Source organism: Onychomys torridus, chromosome 9, assembly GCF_903995425.1.
Source record: "Onychomys torridus chromosome 9, mOncTor1.1, whole genome shotgun sequence".
In the NCBI taxonomy this organism is placed as follows: Eukaryota; Metazoa; Chordata; class Mammalia; order Rodentia; family Cricetidae; genus Onychomys; species Onychomys torridus.
Window position 1 is genome coordinate 4355269 of NC_050451.1, and position 24065 is coordinate 4379333.

Consider the following 24065-nt stretch of genomic DNA (forward strand, 5'->3'; position numbering starts at 1 on the left):
CTAGATAGGAAGTAAGGTGGCTAGGGATGATGAGGGGAGGTGAACAGGACGTGCAGGCCTAGCACAAGTAGCAGTAGCCCCAGTAGAGGAGAGTTTGAGTTTAATTTGGGAGCAGTGGAGCTTAAGGAAGGTTTGTTTTGTTTTGGAGTGGAAAAGGACTCGTTATTTTTAATTTTTTTAAAGTTAAATTTGTTCTTCAACAGTTTCGTACACACACTTTACTGACCAGGCTCACCCTTTCCCAGATCCCTACTACACCTGTCTACCTGCCATTTCCTACAGACTCTTTCTCATTCATGACTGAAATGACCATCTTCTCAATCCCAACCCAGTGAGGGGCACAGCGCAGGCTTAAGCATACCCTTTATTCTTTTGTGGTTCTGGATATCACCACACCAACACAGTTCACTTTGGCCCACCCCTGTTAAGCTCTAGCTCAAAGTCAGCTTCCTCCAGGAAGCCTTCCTGAATGCTCCCAGATAGGATTCTCAGTGCATCCAGAGCTGCTGTTCTGATGACACTAAATGCACACACATGGTCTTATAGTGTGGTTGGCTGAGTGTGATCAGATCTCTCCACCATAGCAGACTTAACATGCACTCACACTGAAGACATGCTTGCTGTGGTGAACTCTGCAGCTTTTCATTTTAGTTTGTGACCCACTGAATTTAGCCACTGTGTGGCCATTGGTTTGGAGTTATCAGTTGGAACTAGGTGGGCTCTGCGTAGACAAGTGGAGACAATGGTTGTCTTTCTCCCAGAATTTTTTTTGAAACAGGGTCTAATGTAACTCAGCCTAGCTTCTGACTATGCCGCTGAGGATGCCCTTGAATGTAGTAGAATATCTTAAGGTTGTGTTACTTTTGTTCATGTTGCATTGGTTTAACTCTGTGAAGCTGTGTTACTGTGCCTGTCTCAAACACCTGACTGTCTGATAAAGAACCGTCATAATATATAAAATAGCGAGGCAGGAGAAAGGATACATAGAAGGAGAAATCTGGGAGGAGAGGAGGGATCTAGGAGCCAGAGAAGGAGGAGGACATCAGGGGCCAGCCACCCTGTGTGCACAGCCAGCCAGAGTAAGAGTGAGATGTACAGAAGTAAGAGAATGGGAAGTCCAGAGCCAAAGGGAGACGGAGAATTTAAGTTAAGGAAAGCTGCCTGGAAACTAAGTGAAGCTAACTAAGGCCAGGCATTCATAAGTAATAAACCTCCATGTGTGATTTATTGGGGAGCTAGGTGGTGGACCCTAAAAGAACAAATAACAAAACACTTGAACTTGTGGTTTCTTGTCCTGACTTCCTGAGTGTTGGGTTACCACACCCATCAGAAAGGTTTTTTAATGGTGTCATGTGGAGGAGCTCAATAGTATCCTGTTTCCCCTCATTCAGCCCCCTACCAGTTCCACAAAACAGGACTTCTCTTTTTTTTTTTTTTTTGAGCTGAGGATCGAACCCAGGGCCTTGTGCTTGCTAGGCAAGCACTCTACCACTGAGCTAAATCCCCAACCCGACTTCTCTTTTTGAGACAAGGTCTCACTATATATCAAGCCTTAAGCTCCTAGTCCCTTTGTGTGCTGTTGTTATTTTACTCTTTTGCTCTTTTGGGGGCCTGCCATCCCGCTCCCACATAAATCACACATGGAGACTTATTCTTACTTACAAATGCCTGGCCTTAGCTTGGTTGGTTTTTTGCCAGCTTCCCTTAACTTAAATTATCCCCGTCTACCTTTTGCCTCAGGCTTTTCTCATTCTCTTACTTCTGTAAATCTTACTCTGTGGTGGCTTACCCCTGGAGTCATCTTCCTTCTCTGGCTACCTCTTTCTTTTTCCTCCTCCTCCCAGATTTCTCCTCCTATTTCTTCTCTCTGCCTGCCAGCCCCGCCTGTCCTTTCTCCTGCCTTGGTATTGGCCATTCGGCTCTGTATTAGACCATCAGGTGTTTTAGACAGGCACAGTAACACAGCTTCACAGAGTTAAACAAATGCAACATAAACAAAAGTAACACACTTTAAAATAATATCCCCAACACTTTTGCCTCAGAGTTGGAGTGCTGTTGCTGCAGACATGCGCCGGCATGCCTTGCTAATCTCGATGGAAGATAGAGCTTACCTCATTTTCCCGCTGACAGCCGAAGCCTTAGCAAAGCTGACCATCCTGCCCAGGGCCTTTGGGCTAAGTCAGAAAGAAATTTAAACTCCAGGCTCTGAGCTTGGCGCCAGAGCCTAAACCTACAGTGTCAAGTGTGGTGGGCTAGAGAAAAAGTCAAGATGAAAAGTCTCGGTGGGAGGCTGAGACGTTGGTTCAGGTAAGACATGGAGGGATAGTCATGAGGTGGGTGAAGATGGGATGGTGGGCAGGTGTGGGGTAGTCAGGGACCTGTGAGGCCTGGAGAGGAGGAGAAAGGGAAAGGGAGAGAGTGCTGTATGGTGGAGGTGGTGGCTGTGGCCTCAGGCTTCCCATGGACTTAGCAGTGTGGGAGGGCTGCAGCTGATCATGCGGAGTCAGAAGTTTGGGAAGAATGGCCCAGCAGAGGAGCTTGATTCTGATTCTAAGCCTTCTGTGCAGTTACTGCCCGTTGTCACCTTTCACTTTCCAAGCCCCAGTGTGTCCATTGATACAGCAAAGCTGTAGGATGTCTCCTGAGGAGGTTCCAGAGAAATTCATGTCTGGCTTAGACCAGAGCTCAATAGTACCAAACCAGCTTTATTAGACTGTGTCACCCACCACCCCAAGTGCCATAGCCATTCTAAATAAAAGGATGTAAGTCCCTAGAATTTGCTTTCTCTTTTCTTTCACTTAGAGGCCTGAGAACCCAAGCCTCAGAGTGAACTTCCTGCCAACGTGTCCTTAATGAACACTTTGGCTGTAGTAAACAGCATGGCTATTCCTTCTGAGCCACAGGCCAGCTACACTGAGGGCATTAGGATTCCCTCTCCCAAGGACTTTCTCTTGAGAGCTGAGTCGTTTGCCCAAACGCATTTGCTGTTGACTGGCAAGTAGGCCTCAACCAGAGCATCACAGGGCCTGTGATATAGTGACGCACACCTCCAGGCCTGGCATCTGAGAGGTCGAGGAGAGGATGCCTGCAAGGTTCTGAGGTAGCCAGCCTAGGCTACCTAAGTGAGAGTCTGTCTGGGAGGGGGTGGCAGGACCCCAGAGCCCGTGGCAAGCCTCAACTTTCCGTTTCCTTTGAAAATAGCACAGCAGCTACAGCACAGACCCCTCAGAGGAACACCGTTGTGCCAAGGCAGGGGCAGTGTGACATTGGAGATGCTATGTCCTTACTTGCCCAGAGTTGACCATGGGCAGAAGCTGTCTGAGGATGAGTGGTCCACAGTGCCCTCTGGTGGTGTTAAGTTGTCTCAAGAAAGGAGATCATTGCTCAGTGTTAAACATCGTGTGGCCCAATTTCCTTCTGCCTGGAGAAAGCATGTCTGTGAGGGAGTTTCTAAATCGGGTTAACTGGGATGAGAAGGCCTACCCTCAGTGTGTGCAGAATCATCGTATGAGTTGGGATCCTGGACTAAATTGAAAGGAGAAAGGAGCTGAGCATTGGGATTCATTGTCTTTTGCTTCCTGACTGTGGATACAGTGGGACCAGCTGCCTCAACTCCTGCCTCTGCCTTCCTCTCCCTGATGGACTGTCCCCTGGAACTATCAGCCAGAGTACACTTTCCTTCCTTCCTTAAATCACTCTTGCCAGGCATTTATCATGGCAGTGAGACCAGTAACTAATCCACATGGAGAAGTTAAGGTTATCTTGCCACATAGCTAGATCCTGTTTTGAAAAGCAAAACAAAATGATCTTTTCTTTTTCCTGTTTTATGTGGCTGCAGAAAACTAAGCTTTATAGTTCTACTGGGAAGCATTATTCTAGATTTAACATCTGAGATTCCAGGATGCCTGTGTGACAGAGATGTGTCCCCACTAGGAACTGAGGGAAACTAGTTATTCCATTGTTCTCTTTGTAGTCAGCTTTCTGGCCCATAGGTTGATCTCCTGAGTATTTGTCTCCTTACCCTCGTAGTCCTTAGGAAGTGGCGGTGTGGGGCTCCTGGAGGTTTCAGAAAGGCCATAGGTAAAGTTGGGGTTCTGATGTTGCTGTTGCCATTTCCATGTCTCCTTTCCTCTGCTGTACAACTTCTGAGTGATTTACCCGGGGAAGGTTGGGTTTCTTCTGGAATGTGTGAGTACACCTTATCACTGTGCAAAGGCCTTGAGTGGTTGAACCTAGTCTTAAGATAAGGAATACAGGGGTGGAATTTGTTCTTTAGCACATGAAGCTATCTATCCGTCTGTCTGTCTGTCTATCTATCTATCTTTATTTATTTATTTTTTTTTAAGAAAAGTACTGAATGTGAACTGTGTACTGTCTGGACTTCAAAGGCATCCAAAGAGACAGCAAGAATTCTTTAGGGTTCTTTATGTATGATTTAGGCATGCCTAAGACTTTGCCTTCCAATTTTGGAAGTCAGATTTCTGTTATTATAACAAATACCTGAAATAAATCATAAAGAAAGTTTAGTATAGTTTTAGTTTGTTTAGAGACAAGGTTTCACTCCATAGTCTAACTGGCCTCAAACTCATTCTATAGCCCAGAGTGGTCTTGAAGGAGGTCAGTCCTTTTTTCTGCCTCCTGTTGCTGGGATTTCAGGAGCCACAACTCCTGTTTGAGGATTTTGTTTTGTTTTTTGAGGTAGGGCCCACTTTGTAGTTTAGGCTGGTCTAGAACTCCTTTTATAGCTAAGCCTGGCCTTGAACTTAGAATGTGATTATAAGATGCCTATCCAGAAAAGCTTTCCACCCATGACCAGTTGGTCCTGCTGCTTTGGACCTGTGTCAAAGCAGCACATTGTGGCGGAAGTGTATGGCTGAGCAAAACGGATTCCTCCTGTGTGGGATGGGAAAGAAGAGAAGGGGCTGGCATCCCACAGTGCCCTCTTCAGCATACCCTTGGAGGCCTTGGCCCTTCTCACTGTACACCAGGCCCTGCCACTTTCCAGTTGGTCCTACTGATGACCAGGCTTTCAACACAAGGCCTTCAGAAACACTCAAGGTTCAAATTACAGCTGCCGTATAAGTTACGATCTGGTATGTTCTGGTTCTGTGTGCTTAGCAGATTGAAGATTTGATGGGAACTATTCAAGTTGGGGCCTTATGAGCCAAAAGGGAGTTTGCCTCTCGGGTAGCTCTTAGCTTTGAAATGCTGGAAATTTTGTTTATGTTTTGTTTTTCTTTTAGGCGTTTGTCAATTGGAAAGAGGCTAAATTGACTTGGAGTTTTTTCAAACAGTCTTTCTTGAAGCAGATTTTGACAGAAGGTAGGTAAAGTAAAAGGTCATGTTGAGCATTTGGGGGAATAGAAGCAAAAGGTCTCACGGGACCGCTGACCCCAGAGCTCTTGTCTGGAGCCCTTGGCAGAGGGCTCTTATACATATGCTGGCTTTAGTCTGTTTTAAATAAAGACAGGGAACCAGTGTTTATTTGGCTTTATGTTTTACCTAAGATGTCTAGTTTTAAATCACTCTACAGCCTTATAAAAGGTATTCGCTCCCTCTGTATAGGGATGAGGAAACCAGAGGTGCGCTTTAGAGTCCTGTAGTAACAAAGGATAGCTTAATTGAAATCGAAGTCTGTGTTAGTCAGCTTCCTGTTACTCTGGCAGAACACCTACGACAATCAACTCAATCCCAGGAAAGGGTCAATCCTGCCCACAGTAACAGTATATGATAGTGATGCTAGTGGATGGCAGAGGAGGTTTGCTGGAAACAGACAGAGAGGCAGAGTTTTAATATGTCCCTCAGCAGTGTGCTCCAGTCCCTGCCTTCTGAAGGGGCTCCAAGCTTGACCACATGGGACTTGAAGGAACACTTCACACTCAAATTGCAGCAAAATCTAACTGGAAAAGCCCAGATTATATCATTTAATAAATTTATTATAAAAGTGTTACAGCAATGACAAATTTTGAAAATTAGAGAAAAACATAATCTCATAGCATAACCTAACTTTTATACATTTTAAAAACTCTGTTAACAGCTGTCTTTCAGTTGAGTGGTGGTGGCACACTCCTTTAATCCCAGCACTTGGGAGACAGAGGCAGGTGAATCTCTGAGTTCGAGGCCAGCCTTGTCTACAGAGCGAGTTTCAGGACAGCCCAGGGATACACAGGGAAACCCTGTCTCAGAAAACTAAAACAAATAAACCCTGTCGTTATGCAGTGGTGAGAGTGTGTATGTTCACCTTCTGCCCCATGTTTCCTGTGCACTGTCAGTGCTAAGAACAAAGACAGATAAGCAGTCACAGGCCATGGCCTCCAGATGTTCATCCTCTCACCAAATTCACTGATGTGGCTGTGCTTGGAGATCTTAACTCAGTCAGCACAAGCTCCTTGAGGACCCTTCATTTCTTTTAGAGGTCTGTTAGGAAACTGAAGAGGAAAAGAGATTCAGAAGTCTGAGAGGGGTGTCCTGCCCCAAGGGAGCTTTTGGAATGTGAAGGAGAGTGTTGTCATGCCAGAAAACAGGGAGAGGCCTTAAAAATCCATTGTAGGTGGTGAGGATGTGCCCATTCAGTTATAGACTGAACCAGAGCTGCTGAAGCGAAACTCAGGTGGGCAGGAGTAGCCGAGGATGAAAACCCAATGGGGGTGAAGCTGGGATTTAGTGTATAAAAGGCCTCAAATGCAGAATTAAGGAGCCTGGACTGGGTTTTGTTTTGTTTTGTTTGTTTTGAGACAGGGTTTCTCTGTATAGTTCTGGCCATCCTGGAACTCACGCTGTAGACCAGGCTGGCCTTGAACTTAGAGATTCGACTGCCTCTGCCTCCTGAGTGTTGGGATTAAAGGCATAATCACCAACCACCTCTGGGTTTGAGCCTGGACTTTGCAAATACTAATGAGCCATTAGTGTGAAGGTGTGAACTCAGGGATTGACAGGGGACTATACAGTTGTATCTTGGTATCAGATTTTGGTTGAGCATCTAAGAATGCTCAAGTCCCTTGTGTAAAATGGTATATATTTGCATATAACTTAGGCATACCCTATTTTATGCTTTACATATTTCAGAAGTACTTAATTGTACCTAGTGCAATGCAAGTACTATGTAAAGTTATCATTATACTGTATTATTTAGAGAATAATAATAATAATAAGCAATATATGTTCAGTTCAAATGAATTTTTTTCCTAAGTGTTTTTTTTGTTTGTTTGTTTGTTTTTGTTTTTTTTTTTTTGAGCTGGGGATCGAACCCAGGGCCTTGCGCTTGCTAGGCAAGCACTCTACCGCTGAGCTAAATCCCCAACCCATTCCTAAGTGTTTTTGAGTTACAAACTAGCTAGAATTTTTCCTCTCTGGGTCCCGCCAAGTCCTGGCAGTTACGTAGCCCACTTATAAAATAAACATACAGACGCTTATATTATTTAAACTGCTTGGCCATTTGCTCAGGCCTACCATTGTCCAGCTCTTACTTTTATACTCAGCCTATTTCTGTTAATCTATATGTCGCCACGTGTTCCGTGGCTTTACCTGCTGCCTTTACTTGATGCTTTCTGGATGGCAGGCTGGCGTCTCCTCCTCTCCGCCTTCCTATTCTCTCAATTCTCCTCTCTCCTTGTCCCGCCTATACTTCCTGCCTGGCTACTGGCCAATCAATGTTTTATTTATCAATCGATCATCCACAACAACAAACTCTTAGATATGGAGTCTGACTGTATTTATAAAAGATAGAACTGTTAAAAATAAGAGTGTTAGAGCAGCATAGAGATGGAAACCTGAGAGGACCAATGGGGTTCCCTCTCACACACAAAGTTGTTTTTACAGGGAGACAGGTCAGAGAGAGGAATCTTGTGAGAAGATGGGAACCTGACCTTGTAGTGCTTTTCTTTTTGAGGTGCCAGGAGGTGAGAACTTGCTCATTGGGTCTGTGGCCACTGTTTGGTACTGTCTCTATCCTGGCCAGGGTGTTTCATTTGTGGAAAAGAAAATTCAAGCCACACATGATAGTGCACACCTTTAATCCCAGCACTCAGAAGGCAGAAGTGGGTAGATCTCTGAGTTTGAGGCCAGCCTGAAAAGTGAGTTCCAGGACAGCCAGGGCTTCACAGAGAAATGTGAGAGAGAGAGAGAGAGAGAGAGAGAGAGAGAGAGAGAGAGAGAGAGAGAATGAGAATATGAAGGAAAATATGAAGGAGAATATGAGAATGAGGCCTCCTTTAAGACTTGGAAGTCATTTTCACTATTAATATTTCCACAGTCTCCCCATATTTTATTATTAATAGGCTGGTTTTGAAATAATCTTCATTTTTAATTTGGCTTCAAGACTCCATCAATAAAGGCCTCAGCACTTTCTGAACTGTTGCCATGAGATGGTGTGAAATTCAGTGTTAAAGACACTGAGCTGATCTTTAATTTAATGTTTCTCAGAGCCAGGCATGGTGGCATACACCTGTAAGTCCAGCACCCAGGAAGGCATGGCAGGAGGTTCTCAAGTTTGAGTCTGTTTTTGGACTCAAAAAAAGGGGAGTGGTGGGGAGTGTATTTATCAATTGGTAGCATTGATAGATCATAGAGAAAAGGAAATAAGAAATGAATGTTGCATTTGAAATGCTAATAACTTTGCTTTTCTATTATAGGCGAGCGATATGTGATGACATTTTTGAATGTATTAAACTTTGGCGATCAGGGTAAGATGGAAGTCTGTAGTGTTTTACTTGAAGATGAATACCACTAATAGATACCAGGTCTTTGATGACGCCCTGTCATGTGACTTGAGTGGCAGTCGTCATTTTGAGGGGTGGGGCTCATCATAGTCATAAAGATCTGCTCCCAGTTGGTGTGCCTGGATAAGTCTCTCGGGATTCTTGTTATACTTATTTTCAGTGTGATACCAGAGTGATGGAGCTAGAAGTAGAGGAAAGGCCAGCTTCGGGTTGATGACTTGTTTTCTAAAAGGCTAGTGATAAAAGCACCTTCTTGACTGTATCAGTGGCAGGATCATGGTTGCAATACTGTACCACAGATTTTACAAGATGTTACCATTGGTACAAGACCTAGCATTTCTTCAACCACATGTGACTATACAGTCTGTCTCCAAATTTACAAACTTGGTTGGGGAAGCAGTTTGGTTAGTACAGTGTTTGCTTGGCATTCAGGAATCCCTGAGTTTAATCCTCAGCACCCTGGAAAGTAGGTGTGTGTTGGGAGGTGGAGGTGGGAGATCAGAAATTCAAGTTTTTCTTGGCTGTGTAGTGAATTCAAGGCCTGCCTGGGCTACATGAGACCCTGTATCCAAGAGGGGGGAAAAAAAGATTAAAGAATTTAAATTAAACACTAAATTAGAAAAAGAATTTTCCTATAGTGCTGTGAAATTAAGACCTAACATGGTCATTGCTCTTCCTTTCTGTTTTGTAGGTGTGTATGATATAGTGAATAATCTGGGGTCTCTTGTGGCTAGGCTGATTTTCCAGCCAATAGAGGAGAGTTTTTATATCTTCTTTGCTAAGGTGCTAGAGAGGGAAAAGGATGCCATACACCAGAAGCAGGTAAGGTTGGTCTTCATGTCATCTCAGGGAAGAAATATGGGGTAGTCAGTCTTCCTTCAGTTCATCTGACGTTTCCTTCTAGATCTCCTCTTCTCCCATTTTGCTGTGTGTGTGTGTGTGTGTGTGTGTGTGTGTGTGTGTGTGTGTGTGTGTGTGATTGTGTGTGTTTTGTTTTGTTTTTCAAGACAGGATTTTACTATTAGTCCTGGCTGTCCTGGAACTCACTCTGTAGACCAGGCTACCCTCAAACTCTGAGTAACAGAGAATGGCTTTGAACTTCTGAGCCTCTTCCTTCAACCTCCCAAGTGCTGGGATTTCAGACACGTGTCACTATAGACAGTTTGTGCAGTGTGAGGGATCAAACTCAGGGCCTTGGACATAGTAGGCAGACACTCTCCCAACTGAACTAGATCCCCAGCCCTGTAACCACTAACAATTCTGACTTACTTTAAAAAAAAGTTTGGCTCTTTTTTTGTTTTGTTTTTCTCAAGACTAGGTTTCTCTGTGTAGCCCCAGCTGTCCTAGAACTTGCTCTGTAGACCAGGCTGGCCTTGAACTCACAGAGATCCACCTGTCTCTGCCTCCTGAGTGCTGGAATTAAAGGCATGCACCACTACCACCCGGCCTTAAAAAGATTTTAGACTTTATTATTTTTATTAATTTATTAATAAATTTATTAAATTTAATTAATTTTATTAATTTACTGTGTGTGAGATGCACATATGTGAGTATGCATATGCTCATGCGTGCACATGTAGAGACCAGAACAAGACGTTAGGTGTCTTCTATTTTCTTTGCCTTATTCCTTGAGACTGAGTTTCTCACTGAACGAGGAGCTCCCCATTTTGACTCGCCCCTAAGCCTGGCATTTTGTTTTAAACATGGGTGCTGAAGATTTGAACTCAGGGCCTCGGGCCCTCCTGCTTGCAGCAGCACTCTCACTTGAGGAGCCTTCTCCTCTGCCCTTCTGACTGACTTGGCAATTAAAAGCAACCTAGGTCCACCTCTGACATGTCTTAGAAGATACTTTATAAAATGTAATTTATTCCCAGTATCTGAAAGTAAGATCTGGTTCGAAGTCTGACTTAGGAATATTTTCCAAAGTGAACATTGACAGTAACAGAATCTCCTGCCATCTATCAGGAGAAGCACAGATCTGACTAGTATAGGTGAAAATATGAGGATCAAGTGTTTCCAGCAACACTGGAAATTTATCCCGAAGGAATTGAAAACTAAGCCTCCCACTTCCCACCTAAAGAGACATGGCTTACTTCTCCCTTTCATTTGCTAATTGTCATGAAGACAAATTCAGGCTTCCGAAGACAGGAGAGCCCTCACTGGAAGAGCCAGCCTGCACGGGGTGCTCTTCAGTTTAGACTCAGCTGACTTCCTTCCCTCTCCCCTGGCCAGGAGGATGTTGCTGTGGCTGCTGCGGTTTTGGAGTCCCTCCTCAAGCTGGCCTTGCTAACTGGCCTGACCATTACTGTTTTTGGCTTTGCCTATTCTCAACTAGCTCTGGACATCTATGGAGGAGCCATGCTTAGTTCAGGATCAGGTATGTGCCAGACTTTGTAAAGGGTTTGTTCTGATTTCTGAAGAGAAATAGAAGCAGCTCATGAAATTCAGTGTGCCATGTGCACACTTGGTCTCACTATCAGTAAACAGTCAGAGTGTAATCAGCTTGCACCAGGTCTCACTATCAGTAAACAGTCAGTGTGCAATCAGCTTGCACCAGGTCTCACTATCAGTAAACAGTCAGTGTGCAATCAGCTTGCACCAGGTCTCACTATCAGTAAACAGTCAGTGTGCAATCAGCTTGCACCAGGTCTCACTATCAGTAAACAATCAGTGTGCAATCAGCTTGCACCAGGGTGATCAGTTCTCACCCTCACTTGAAGGAGTGGTGAATCCTCCTTGCTGTGTTTCCTCTAAGTGAGGGAGGAAAGCAGTGTGCGCGCTATGATGGGTCTCTACTTGGTACTAAATACATCTGAGATAGTAAATGCCATGTTAGTCTCAGAGTGTGATGAGTAAAAGCCTTGGAAAGATAACCCAGAGCCATTTGCCTAGAATAAAATTGATCTAGGCAAATAAAATTATATATTCAATCCCTTGATTCTTGGTTTGGGAGGAGAAAAGCATGGACTGTATCTGTCATTGAAATACTTGATCCCTAGGCTACTGAGAATTTCACTGCATTGACAGGTCCTTGGGGTTTTTACCCATGTCAACCTATGCTGGGCTCTAGGCTGACCACCATCCCTTTGCAGTTTTTATCCTGGAATGAGCAGAGATGTTTTTACTTTCTCACATCTCTAGACAAGAACCTGGAAGATTCTCTGCTGCCACATCTCAATATAAAGGGTTTTGGCAGTACAGTTTTACATTTTCATGTTTCAGTTGCCACAATGTGGCCTCAGACTTTTGGTACTGGAAAAAAGGACTGTGTTTCTATACCAGAGCAAAAGTTGTTAAATTTGAGGAAATGCTTGCTGTGAAGCCTGTGATATGACTTGTGGCTCCCTGGAGTGTGTGCCTTAAGCAGTAAATTTCCATCAGGCAACTGCTTGGGAAGCCTCATTAAGAAGCCATTTGGAAGTTTATATGCAGAGATAGCAGAGATAGGGAATCCAGCTGTTTGATGCTGGCTCTGACCCCTTAGAAAACAGCCTTAACATAGTCACAAGGTGTTGCCTAAGCGGGGCTGTCCAGTCATGATCATGCTCCTGTGGTAGAGTAATTCATCCTACAGATATAAATGAACTGCCATCATTATGTTGCATTTGTGCATGTTAGACCATTGAGTTACATTCCTGCAGTAGTATTGCTCTTAAAAAAAGAATTTCAGCTGGGTGTGATGACGCACACCTTTAATTCCAGCTCTCTGGAGGCACAAATAGGCTGATCCCTGAGTTTGAGGTCAACTTAGTCGACAGAGCAAGTTCCAGGACAGCCAGGGCTACACAGAGAAACCTGCCTCAAATACACAAATAAATAAGTAGACAAAAAGTTCATTTCTGGTACTTTTGTGTCTTTTTTTGGTCCAAAGTTTTTGACATTTGTTAATACATGGATTTTGTTTTTCTTGTTTGTTTTTGAGATAAAGTCTTATAATGTATCCTTGACTAGCCTGGAACTCTCTCTATAGACCAGGCTGACCTAGAACTCAAAGAGATTTACCCGCCTCTGCCTCCCAAGTGGTAGGGTTAAAGGTGTGCACCACAATGCCCAGAAATCTTTTCTTTTTGTTTTTGAAAATAATTTCTTTTTTAAATTTTATGTGTATGAATGTTTTGCCTGTATTATGTGCACTGCATGCATGCCTGTGCCTTTAAAGGCTAGAAGAGGGCATTGGATCACCAGAAGTGGATTTTAGACAGTTACAATCTACTGTGTGGGTGCTGGGAACTGAACCAGGTTCTCTAAAAGAACAACAAGTGCTCTTAACTGCTGAGCCATCTCTGCAGCCCCCCATTTAAAAGTATTCTTACTGAGAAGTATTACTTTGAATAGAAGGTTCCAGTGTGCTATCCTTTTTTCTATTGCTGGTCAGTTTGCGTGATTATGAATAGAATCAGTACACATTTTGTGAATGTGTGTATTCATTTTTGTTGGTTGGATACCTAGGGTGGAATTGCTGGGTTATAGTTTGAATATCATTTGTTTTATTAGAAATTGCTCATTCAGGAAACATGGTTTTGCATGCTTGAAATACCAATACTCAGTAGGATCATCTTTGGCTACATAAAGAGTTTGAGGTCAGGCTGGAAAGATGGCTCAGCAGTTAAGAGCACTGGCTGCTCTTCCAGAGGTCCTGAGTTCAATTCCCAGCACCCACATGGTGGCTCACAGCCATTGGTAATGAGATCTGGCGCCTTCTTCTGGCCTGCAGACATACATGCTTGCTGCTGGTCTGGAGCCTGGCTCTTCCCAAAGGCTGTTTGCAGCCTGCTCAATTGAGCTTCTCTTAATACATACTGGTATCTTCAGTGCTCAAACCCACAAGCTGTGCTGACTGAAAATGTTCACAGTCTGGCTTGGTGGCCAGATAAGCTTTCAGTTGTTGAGCATGAGATTGGTGCAATTATTCTTCACTGGCCTTCTGATTTTATCTGAGTATTGTAGGCAGTGCTGTGAGATACTGAGAGTCCTCAGGTGGGCATGCAGTCTCCCATTGATACCATCATGTGCCGTGACCTAATTCTCTGCATACATAGTGGAGCTAAGGGTGCGTCCCATTTGACTCTGGAATCTCTGTGGATTATTTTTTGTAGGTCCTGTGTTGATGCGTTCCTATTGCCTCTATGTCCTCCTGCTTGCAATCAATGGTGTGACCGAGTGTTTCACATTTGCTGCCATGAGCAAGGAGGAGGTTGACAGGTGAGTAATGTAGAAAGTACACCTTTAATCATGGCTTTTGGACAAAATGAAGTAACTTGTTCATCTTTTTCTTTTCATTCTGAGCATGGATTTGGCTACACTTTTCTCAGACGCCACACTACACTACTAGTGTGGTACCTCCCTAGGACCACCATTGCCCCAGCACAGTTTACCTAGTGTTTCCCACAATGAGGCTAGGAGGCCAATATTCTGCTTCCTTTAATGGGGGATGGCTATCACCCTGGGAGAGTTGTGTTTGTTAGGAGTGCAGACAGCCTTAGAGAAAGCTAGTCTTCCTTCCACTGCGTCCCTGCTCAGATCCCTAAGAATGGGCCTCAACTCCAGGGAATGGTCACTTGGTTGCTTTGCTTTTTTTTTTTTTCAGAGCTGAGGACCGAACCCAGGGCCTTGCGCTTGCTAAATCCCCAACTTACTTTGCTTTTTCAAGAAGCAAATTCTTAGGGGCTAGAGAGATTGTTCAGTGGTTAAGAGCACTGGCTGTTTTTCAAGAGATCCAGGTTCAAATCCCAGCTAATAATCTTCAGTAACTCCAGGGATCTGACATGACATCTTTTGGTCTCCTTGGGTAGTGCCTGCATGTGATATATGGACACAGATGTAGGCAAATCACCCATATATATGTAAATTCTTGTCCCTAATGGATTTGTAGTTCTCCATGAATCTCAGGATTCTGAACATCTTTCCTAAAAAGAAGGCTCAAAGGCAGATACCTATTTCAACACAAGTTTTTTTTCTCTTGGCTCTAGGTTGGGACTTCTGCCCCGGATCCTTCACCAGTAGTTTTAACACCGACTATGATTCAAAATCTTCCATGGAGATAGTTATAATCAAAGCTTCTGTTCACTCTACTTTTCTACTCTCTCCTGTCACATCTGTACAGTCAGTCAGTAGGCCCTTGAGCCTGTATATGTATTTTAAAATTTCCTTCATTATTGGTCCATACCCAAGACCATCTGCTCTTATATCCTAAATGCCAAAAATGTTAGGGCAGTGTCTTAAGATGTCACTGTAAGACGAGAAGGATAGAAACAAGGGAGAGACTATAAGGTGGTGTGAGTAATGAGGGAGTAGTTCTGTCTAACCACTGCCCTTGATTCCCGGGTCCTTGAAAGTTTCCATGCTGCCTCTGTTACCTTGAGTACCTTTGGGAAGTCCAGAGGCTTGGTCTTGGAAGAGGAGTGAGGAAGGGGTAACCCAGAGTCAGGGAGTACCTGCTTGTTCTCATCTTAGGCCGCTGCACATAGGAACCTGGTGACTTGGCTGCACAGTAAGTGGAGTCCAGCCAAGATGCTAGCTAGCCCAGACTGAAGCAGTTGTCTTAGGGAGTTTTGGTCTTCTCCTAGGCCAGTAGAATTGGAATTCTAGAAGACTTAAGCCAGGGAAACCATTCATTACCAGTGCCAGGCAATTCTGAATGTGAAGTCATGGAAACTCTGGTCTGAGTTCATGACCCAGTGTACATGTAAATGCACATGACAGAAGCAAAGGCCCATGAAGCAGAAGCATCTCACTTGTGCACAGGGTACATTGACTCTTTGTGTTCTCTGCTGTCTCATTCTTCAAAAGAACTACATCTCAGAGCAGGAAAGATAAGATGGCTCAGTAGGGAAAGGTGCCTGCTGCCCAGCCTGAACACTAGAGTGCTAACCCTGGGGCCTACATGATTGAAGGAGAGACGTGGTTCCTGCAAGCTGTCCTCTGATCTCTACGTGTGCACTGCACATGTGCATCCCTATCCCCATCCACAGACATGCACACAAACACACAAAATAAATACAGATATAATTTAAAAGTCTTAAAGACACATTTTGACATACTAATTTGCCAACCTATTAGTAGATTACAACCCAGATCTTAAAATAGTTGTCTACACATTGTCTTTACTTTAGCTAGTTTATAGCTGCAGAACGGCTTTGAGTCCACTCTTTCCCCATGGATCAAAAGTTTAACTTTGAAAAATACCATATTTTAATTTGAAAGCTGCTTCTAACATTGAGTAATTTAAAATAAAATATAATATAATGCACACTAAGTCAGAGATGTAGCAGTGTGTAAACTAGGACTCTACCACATATTACACACTTTTTTGGGGGAGACATTTTCTCTCTCTATGTAGTCCTGGCTGTCCTGACACTAATGTACACCAAGCTTGCCCTGGGCTCACAGAAACCCCCCAGCTTCTGCCTCTCAAGTGCTGGGATTAAAGGTGTACACCAGCATACAGGGACAGAATCTACATTTTGAAGAGGATTTTAACAGTAATTTCAGTGTTAATGTGGAGGAGGTGAGGCAATGCTAAAACACATTTGAAATGTTTCAAAAGTCTTAGGACCAAATCATGAAGAAATTTAGACAGCATGTACTGGCATTCTTTTCTTTTTAAAAAATTAATTTTGGGGGGGCTGGAGAGATAGCTTAGTGGTTAAGAGCACCGACTGCTCTCCCAGAGGTCCTGAGTTCAATTCCCAGCAACCACATGGTGGCTCACAATCACTTGTAATGAGATCTGGTGCCCTCTTCTGTCCTGTAGGGACACATGCAGGCAGAACATTTTGTACATATTTTTTAAAGTTTATAATATAATTACATAATTTACCCCTCCCTTCCCTCCCTCCCCTCCCTCCCCTCCCTCCAAACTCTCCCATGCACCACCACTCTTGCTGTCTTTCAAATTCATGACCTCGTTTCCTTTAATTGATGTGTGTGGGGTGTGTGGGGGTGTGTATTCTTAAGTATAGAAATACAACCTGCTCAGTCTGTATGTTACCTGTGTGTATGTTTCAGGGATGACCGTTTGGTATTGGAGGACCGATGGAGTGCTCTTCCTTAGGAAGACTATTTCTCCTGCTCCTGCTCAGTCTGTATGTTACCTGTGTGTATGTTTCAGGGATGACCGTTTGGTATTGGAGGACCAATGGTGAGCTCTTCCTTAGGAAGACTATTTCTCCTGCTCCTGCTCAGTCTGTATGTTACCTGTGTGTATGTTTCAGGGATGACCGTTTGGTATTGGAGGACCGATGGAGTGCTCTTCCTTAGGAAGACTATTTCTCCTGCTCCTGCTCAGTCTGTATGTTACCTGTGTGTATGTTTCAGGGATGACCGTTTGGTATTGGAGGACCAATGGAGTGCTCTTCCTTAGGAAGACTATTTCTCCTGCTCTCAGCATTCCTTAGTTGTACCCGGCTTGTTCTTTTGGGGCACCAGCCAGCTCTCAAATCATGACACAGAGACTTCTTATTAGTTTTGAATGCTCAGCCTTAGCTTAGCTCTTTTCTTGCTAGCTCTTATAACTTAACCTGTTTCTCTTCATCTACATTTTGTCTCGGGGCTTTTTACCATTTTTTACTTTCTTGCTATCTCTATATCTGGCTGGCTAACAGCTACCTGACTTCTGGTCCCAGGCATGTCTCATGTTCTCTCCTTCTCTTCCTTATTCTTCTTTCATTTCTCCTTTTTTTGTGCAAGAGGGGAAGACATCAGGGAGTGTCCAGGCTTTCTCACTGCTCACAATTCATTCTGGAGGCCTATCACTTGCTTTGAGTGAGGTCTACTGCCCGGGTGGGGTGGATCATTTCCCAAGGGAAGCAGGGTGAAGTACTGAAGCAATCAGCCAGTAGCAAGGTGGGGTGTTCCTAGTCCTTGGAGGGGTTCTCTGTGCTGGTTCATTTCTCTATTGAACAAATTTAAGCTTCATGGGATAGGAGTCATGCATAGTAATTGCTTGCAAATGCCCCTAGCACCTCTACAGTCCTTTACAGAGTTGGCATTATTACTCAGGTCACATTCCTTGGGGGATTTCAGCCAAAAAGAATTTTTACGAAATATCACCTAATAAATTATTATCCTTAGAAGTATAAGTATCAGGCTGGGAAGTGGTGGTGCACGCCTTTAATCCCAGCACTCGGGTGGCAGAAGCAGGCTGATCTTTGTGAGTTCGAGGCCAGCCTGGTCTCCAAAGTGAGTTCCAGGAAAGGTGCAAAGCTACATAGAGAAACCCTGTCTAAAAAAAAAAAAAGTATTAAGTATCTTGAATTGTATGTGTTTTGTTGAGTGGTCAAGAAAAAAGCATATTTCCATGTTAACTATGTAGTATTCATGGGTTATGGCTAATCATGGAAGCACACACCTTGTAACCTTATCTCTTGGGAGGCTGAGGCAGGAAGATTATGAGTTTAAGGCCCGAGGGTTGCAGATGTTGCTCAGTAAAGAATGCTTGCTTAGCAGGGTGGTAGTGGCACACACCTTAAATCTCAGCACTCAGGAGGCAGAGGAGGTAGATCTCTGTGATTTCGAGGCCAGCATGGTCTACAAAGCAAGTTCCAGTTGTAGTCAGAGCTACAACACAGAGAAACCCTGTCTCCAAAAACAAAAACAAAAGACAAACAAACAAAAAAGAATGCTTGATGCAAAGCCCGGGGTTTGATCCTGAGCACCCCAGAGAAACACACACAGACAGAGAGAGAGAGAGAGTGAGACATTGAAATTCCTGAAGGACAGACAGACAGACAGACGGAGACAGAGAGAATCAGAGATTGAGATTCCTGAAGGACAGACAGACAGAGTCAGATTGAGATTCCTGAAGGACAGACAGAGACAGAGAATCAGTTTGAGATTCCTGGAGGACAGACAGACACATAGAGAGAGTCAGATTGAGTTTCCTGAAGGACAAACAGACAGAGAGAATCAGAGATTAAGATTCTTGAAGGCCATACAGACACACAGAGTCAGATTGACATTCCTGAAGGCCAGCCAGCCTGAGCTACACAGTAAGTTAGAGGTAAGCCTAGACTACATAGGAACACTCTGTCTCAAAACAAAACAACAAAAAATAGCCAAGGACTGAGCTTGTTCAGGTCTATAATCCTCGTACCCAGGAAGTTCAAAGTCAGCCTGGGCTACAAAGTGATACCCCATGTCTAAAGAAAAGGAACGTGCCTGGTGTATGTAAGGCCCTGGGTTTAACTGGCACAAGAACTGAACCAACCATCCCTGCCCACAACACATAAGACATTGGATTATGGGAGTTCATTTGGAGTGATGTGGACTCAGATCTTTCTGTGAGTTGATATGGCCACCGTTCTTGTGTACTATTCTTGTCTTGGGACAGGATACTTACTTCCCCACTTGGCTTGTCTCCCAGGTACAACTTCACCATGCTGGCACTGTCCTCCTCGTTTTTGGTCTTATCCTACCTCCTGACCAGCTGGTGTGGCAGTGTGGGCTTCATCTTGGCCAACTGCTTTAACATGGGCATTCGGATCGCACAGAGCCTGTACTTCATCCATCACTACTTCCAGAGGAGCCCCCACAGGCCCCTGGCTGGCCTGCACCTGTCACCAGCTCTCCTCGGGGTGTTCGCCCTCAGTGGTGGGATTACTAGTGTTTCAGAGGTAAGGCAGGCTATCAGTGGTCTTCCCTCTGGACTTCCCTCTCCCACCCAGCCTGAACGGGTTGATCACGTGTTTGTCTCCTCCAGCTTCTCCAGACCTGTAGGGCAGTACTCAACCTCTAGTCTCACCACTGTGCCTTTGATCTGACTTAGAAGCCGGATGGTAGGGCTGGAGACACAGCAGCTCAGTGAATAAGAGCGTTTACTGTTCATCCTGAGCACCCAGGTTCAGTTCCCAGCACCCATATGGTGGCTCACAACCACCTGTAACTCCAGTTCAAGGGGATCTGATGCCTTTCCTGGTCTCTCAAAAGGAATGAGGCACACACACAGTGCACATATGCACATGTGTTTGTCTGCTTAAAATAAACCTGAAAAAAGAAGAAGCTGGACAGTAACTTTTCCCTGATTTGTCTGGCAGTGACATTATTTTCTCTTCCAGGCATTCCTCTGCTGTGAGCAGGGCTGGCCTGCTAGGTTGGCACACATTGCTGTGGGGACCATCTGCTTAGGAGTGACCCTTGGGACAGCATTCTTCACAGAGACCAAGCTGATCCACTTTCTCAGGACTCAGTTGAGTAGATCCAGACTCAGTGACAAAATGATATGACTTTGATGATGCTTTGACACTTGGTACGTGGACTCCCCATGGAGTGGTTCTTAGACAACATGTGTTGCTCTGTAAAAGTCCTGCTGTGGAATGAGGGTCGCCCTGGAAGTGAGATGGCAGAGGAGATACCACCCAGTCCAAGTCTTCCAACCAAAGGAGGAATGTCCCTTTACGTGAAGAACAAAAGCCCATTTTGTTAATGAATTAATTCCTTCTGCATGGGATTGACCTTTGAAGTTACATCTTCTAACACACTCTGTCTTAGATGTTAATAATTAATCATCATTTGGCCAAGAAAAAGCAATGTAGCCATTGACCTCCACACAAGATTCTATAAAAGAAGTAAGGAGCCCCTGAACTTATACACCAAACAGGAACAAAGTGTGGCCTAAGAACTGTGGCTTTCCCTGTGTCGGTGGTGTGGTTTTAGTATTTAGAGAAGAAAAACCCTACTCAGTGAGAAATATTTTTGAAATATTTGAAATAATGTTTACAGTCCTAGGGATGGAACCCAAGGCCTCATTCATGCTAAGCAAGCTGTCTACTACTGAACTATACCATATTCCCAGCCCTCACAATGATAAAACAAGAGATGCAGATCACATTCCCAGCAGGAGTTGGGGAGGATGTTTGCTATGGTCGTGCTGTGCCTCCCAGAGCAGATCATGTTCCAGAATAGGACTCAGGATTTTCTAATTGTAAAGTGTATGGAAACTGTTGACAGCTTTAGATCTAGCCACTTGAAAGAGGGCAGCTTTGGTGTCAAGAATGAGCTTCTTTATCCTTTAAGGGGTGCTGACATCCAGCTTTCTTTAATTTTGCCATGGAAGTCACACAGGTGATAACCACAATTACATAGATACCTTTTTATCCTTAAAATAAAAAAGGACAAATTGATATGGCAAGAATCAGACTCAAACCTCTCTTTTTTTGTTGTTTTTGTTTTTTTCCCGAGACAGGGTTTCTCTGTGTAGCTTTTGGAGCCTGTCCTGGAACTTGCTTTGTAGACCAGGCTGGCCTCGAACTCACAGAAATCTACCTGCTTCTGCCTCCCGAGTGCTGAGATTAAAGGAGTGCACCACCACTGCACGGCCAGAGTCAAACCTTCTTAACTGACCCATTTTTTTCCAGTACTGGTCAGTACAACTGTATTCCAGCCCAGAGTAAGAGTGGCAGGCCCAGAGGTGTGGGTCTCCTGGCTACCTCCTAAGCCAGGCCTCCTGCATCCTGCACACTGCTCTTGCAGGTGAGATCATCAGGCCTTTCTCTGGGTTATAAAATAGTTTTCTTTTTCCCTTTTAATTCCCTTTTTGATATGCTTGCCCTTTGGTACTGTATGCACAAACTTTATCTTGACTATCAATATTTAATAATCCTCTGGCACAATATCCACAGATCTTCCATATTTGCCTCTAGAGGGCCAGCAAGGGCAACTAGTACTGTGCATTAAAGAGCATGCATTGGGCCAGGAGAGGTAGCACACATCCTTAATCCCAGTACTCCCACTTAGGAGGCAGAGGCAGGTGGATGTCTGGTGAATTCGAGGCCAGCCTGATCTACAGAGTGAGACTCTGTCTCAAAATGAAAAGGCAAGCAAACAACAACAGAAATCATACATTTATCTTTGTTTTAATTGTATGTATATGTGTGCAAGTGTGACAGTCGTGTGCCCTGATGCTGATGGGAATCAGGACAACTCTTAGGAGTTGCTTTTCTCGTTCCATTGTGAGATCCAGGAATTGAATTCAGGTTGTCAGGCTTGTGTGGCAAGTGTTTCAATTTGCTGAGCCATATTGCCAGCCCCAAGTGCATCATTTAAAACCATTTGCTTGGAGCTAATACCAAGAGGCCCAAACGTCAAGAGTCAGTAGTACAGTAAGACACATGGTTTTTGTTCTTTGGTGATACTGGAGAGCTGTGCACATGCTGTAACCCTGAGCTACACCTCCAACCCTTTATAAGAGTTTTATTTTGAAACAAGGCCTTATTAAGTTGCTTAGATTGGCTTTATAAACTCGTGATCCTCAGCTGGGTGGTGGTGGTCTGACACACCTTTAATCCCAGCGTTCAGGAGGCAGAAGCAGGTGGATCTTTGTGAATTCAAGGACAGCCTGGTCTACAGGGTGAGTTCCAGGATAGCCAGGGCTAAACAGAGAAACCCTGTCTCAAAAACAAACGAACAAACTTGTGATCCTCTTCCTGAGTAGCTGGGGTAGGGTATAGGGCCAGTGGCTTCTGCATGTATTCAGGGACAGTATCTAAATGTAAGGTGTCCTGGGCATCTAGAGGCCTTCTAAATCTAGAGGCCTTCTAAAAGTGTAGCTTCAATTGTGTTTTTGAAAGGCTGGGTAAAGCTAGCTTGGAAAAATGAGAAGTTCCGTGGGGTAGCCTAGAGAACACAGAAAGCAACTCTCTTACTCCTATGTCCTCTTGCTGTCCTTTTGAGCACACAGGAATGGGCCATCAGAGCTCACAGGCTCTTTTTCTTTACTGACTTTCCTCCCTCTTCCCTAGAACCCTGTCACCGAATGCCCACTTAATCCCAAACTTAAAATGTGGTCCTTGGACCACCTTCCTCGGAGTCTTCTGGATTGCAGGATCTTCAGGAATGGAGGTTCCTGGGCTCTACTCTACACCTTCAGAATCTGTTTGGGGGAAGAGCTCAGGGATGAGCTTTTCAGCAAGCCCACATGACTATGATGCTGCCAAGCTCAGTCCAGCCTCCTTCATTGCAGGCCAGGACTGGTCATGTCCACACCCACAGTATCTGTTTTCTGCAGCCTGTGACTTCCGTGTCTATGGGAGCAGGACCACAAGATCCTTACACCCAGGTAGAGAGAGGCTTTGCAGATGGCTACAGGCTCCTTCTCTCAGTTTGCCTCTCCCCATACTGTCCACCAAATGCTCCTGTGACAGCCCATTCTGTTAAAAGACGGCCAGCTGGACAGCAGCTCAGGGCTCCTTCCCATGCCCCACCTTCTTGTTTCTAGAAGTCACCATGCACTTTCTCATTGCCAATACCTGCCTTCTCCGCTGCCAGCATTTTGGACCAGGCCCTCCACAGTTTGCAACCTCTTGGTCAGCTCTCTGAAGCCCAGTGCAAACAGCCATAGCCTCCAACACTTACACTGGATTGCATCCACAGTGGGCGGGCTGCCTCACTTTACCCAAGAAGGATTTTGAGGAGTCTCACTCCTTTAGCTTTCCTGCTTAAAGTGAGCTGAGGCTTCTCCATGGAAACGTCTCAAAGCTACTCTGCTTTATAAAAGGAGGATGACTCTGGTGGTGAGAATGACTCATGGCCTTGTGTGCTCCTCTGGCCACATACAAGTATTGGTCACTTCAGACTTGGCCTGGGCTCACTCAGTGAGGAGCACTGCTGTGCTACCTAGTGCTCCTGTCACAGAGACTCCTGGCTTCTGTTCTGTGACTTTCCACCCTTCCCTTCTGCCCCCTGCCTAATCATATGTGAATGAGTGATGCTATTTCATGTGAATCTCATGGTTTAAAACAGAATAAATATTTTTCACATTCTTTTTTTTTTCTTTTTTTTGAGACAGGGTTTCTCTGTGTAATTTTGGTGCCTGTCCTGGATCTCACTCTGTATACCAGGCTGGCCTTGAAATCACAGAGGTCTGTCTACTTCTGCCTCCTGAGTGCTGGGATCAAAGGCATGTGCCACCTCCTCCCAGCAAGGCAAATATCTTGAGTATGCAAACTATTTGTATTCCTCATTGGATCATTGCTACCTGTGTTGGGGACTGACTCCTAACTTTGGTAGGAACAACTACCAGGAGACTTCTGTGATTTTGGACCACAGGATCTGGGGGTCTTTGATGTTTTTCTTTCTCCACCTGCATAGTCAGGGTTCTCCAAAGGAACAGGCCAGACAGAATGAATATCTAAAGAGGATTTATTAGCGTGACTTATATAGTGTGGTCTGGGTAGTCCAATAGTCTCACACTGAGGCTGAGAATCAGGTTGTTGCTGAGCCCGAGACTTGATGTCCCCGTAGTCCTAATCTGGTGCTGGAGGCCTGGAGGACTCCTGGAATGCTGTTGTTCTTCACTTCCATGGATGGCCAAAGAAGCTGGTTCTAATGTCAGCAAAGGAATGCGCCAGCAGG

General features: G+C 44.6%; 1 protein-coding gene across 1 annotated transcript in view; it reads left to right on the top strand.

Moving 5' to 3' along the window:
• Positions 1 to 23473, top strand: part of Rft1 (RFT1 homolog) — a 39115-nt gene extending 15642 nt beyond the window's left edge. Inside the window, 8 exon segments of the mRNA XM_036199666.1 lie at positions 5244 to 5322; positions 8631 to 8681; positions 9409 to 9539; positions 10950 to 11094; positions 13814 to 13919; positions 19081 to 19330; positions 19772 to 19962; positions 22454 to 23473. Coding sequence (XP_036055559.1) covers positions 5244 to 5322; positions 8631 to 8681; positions 9409 to 9539; positions 10950 to 11094; positions 13814 to 13919; positions 19081 to 19330; positions 19772 to 19939 — 930 coding nt within the window. The 3' untranslated portion in view covers positions 19940 to 19962; positions 22454 to 23473.
• Positions 23474 to 24065: the final 592 nt, after the last annotated feature.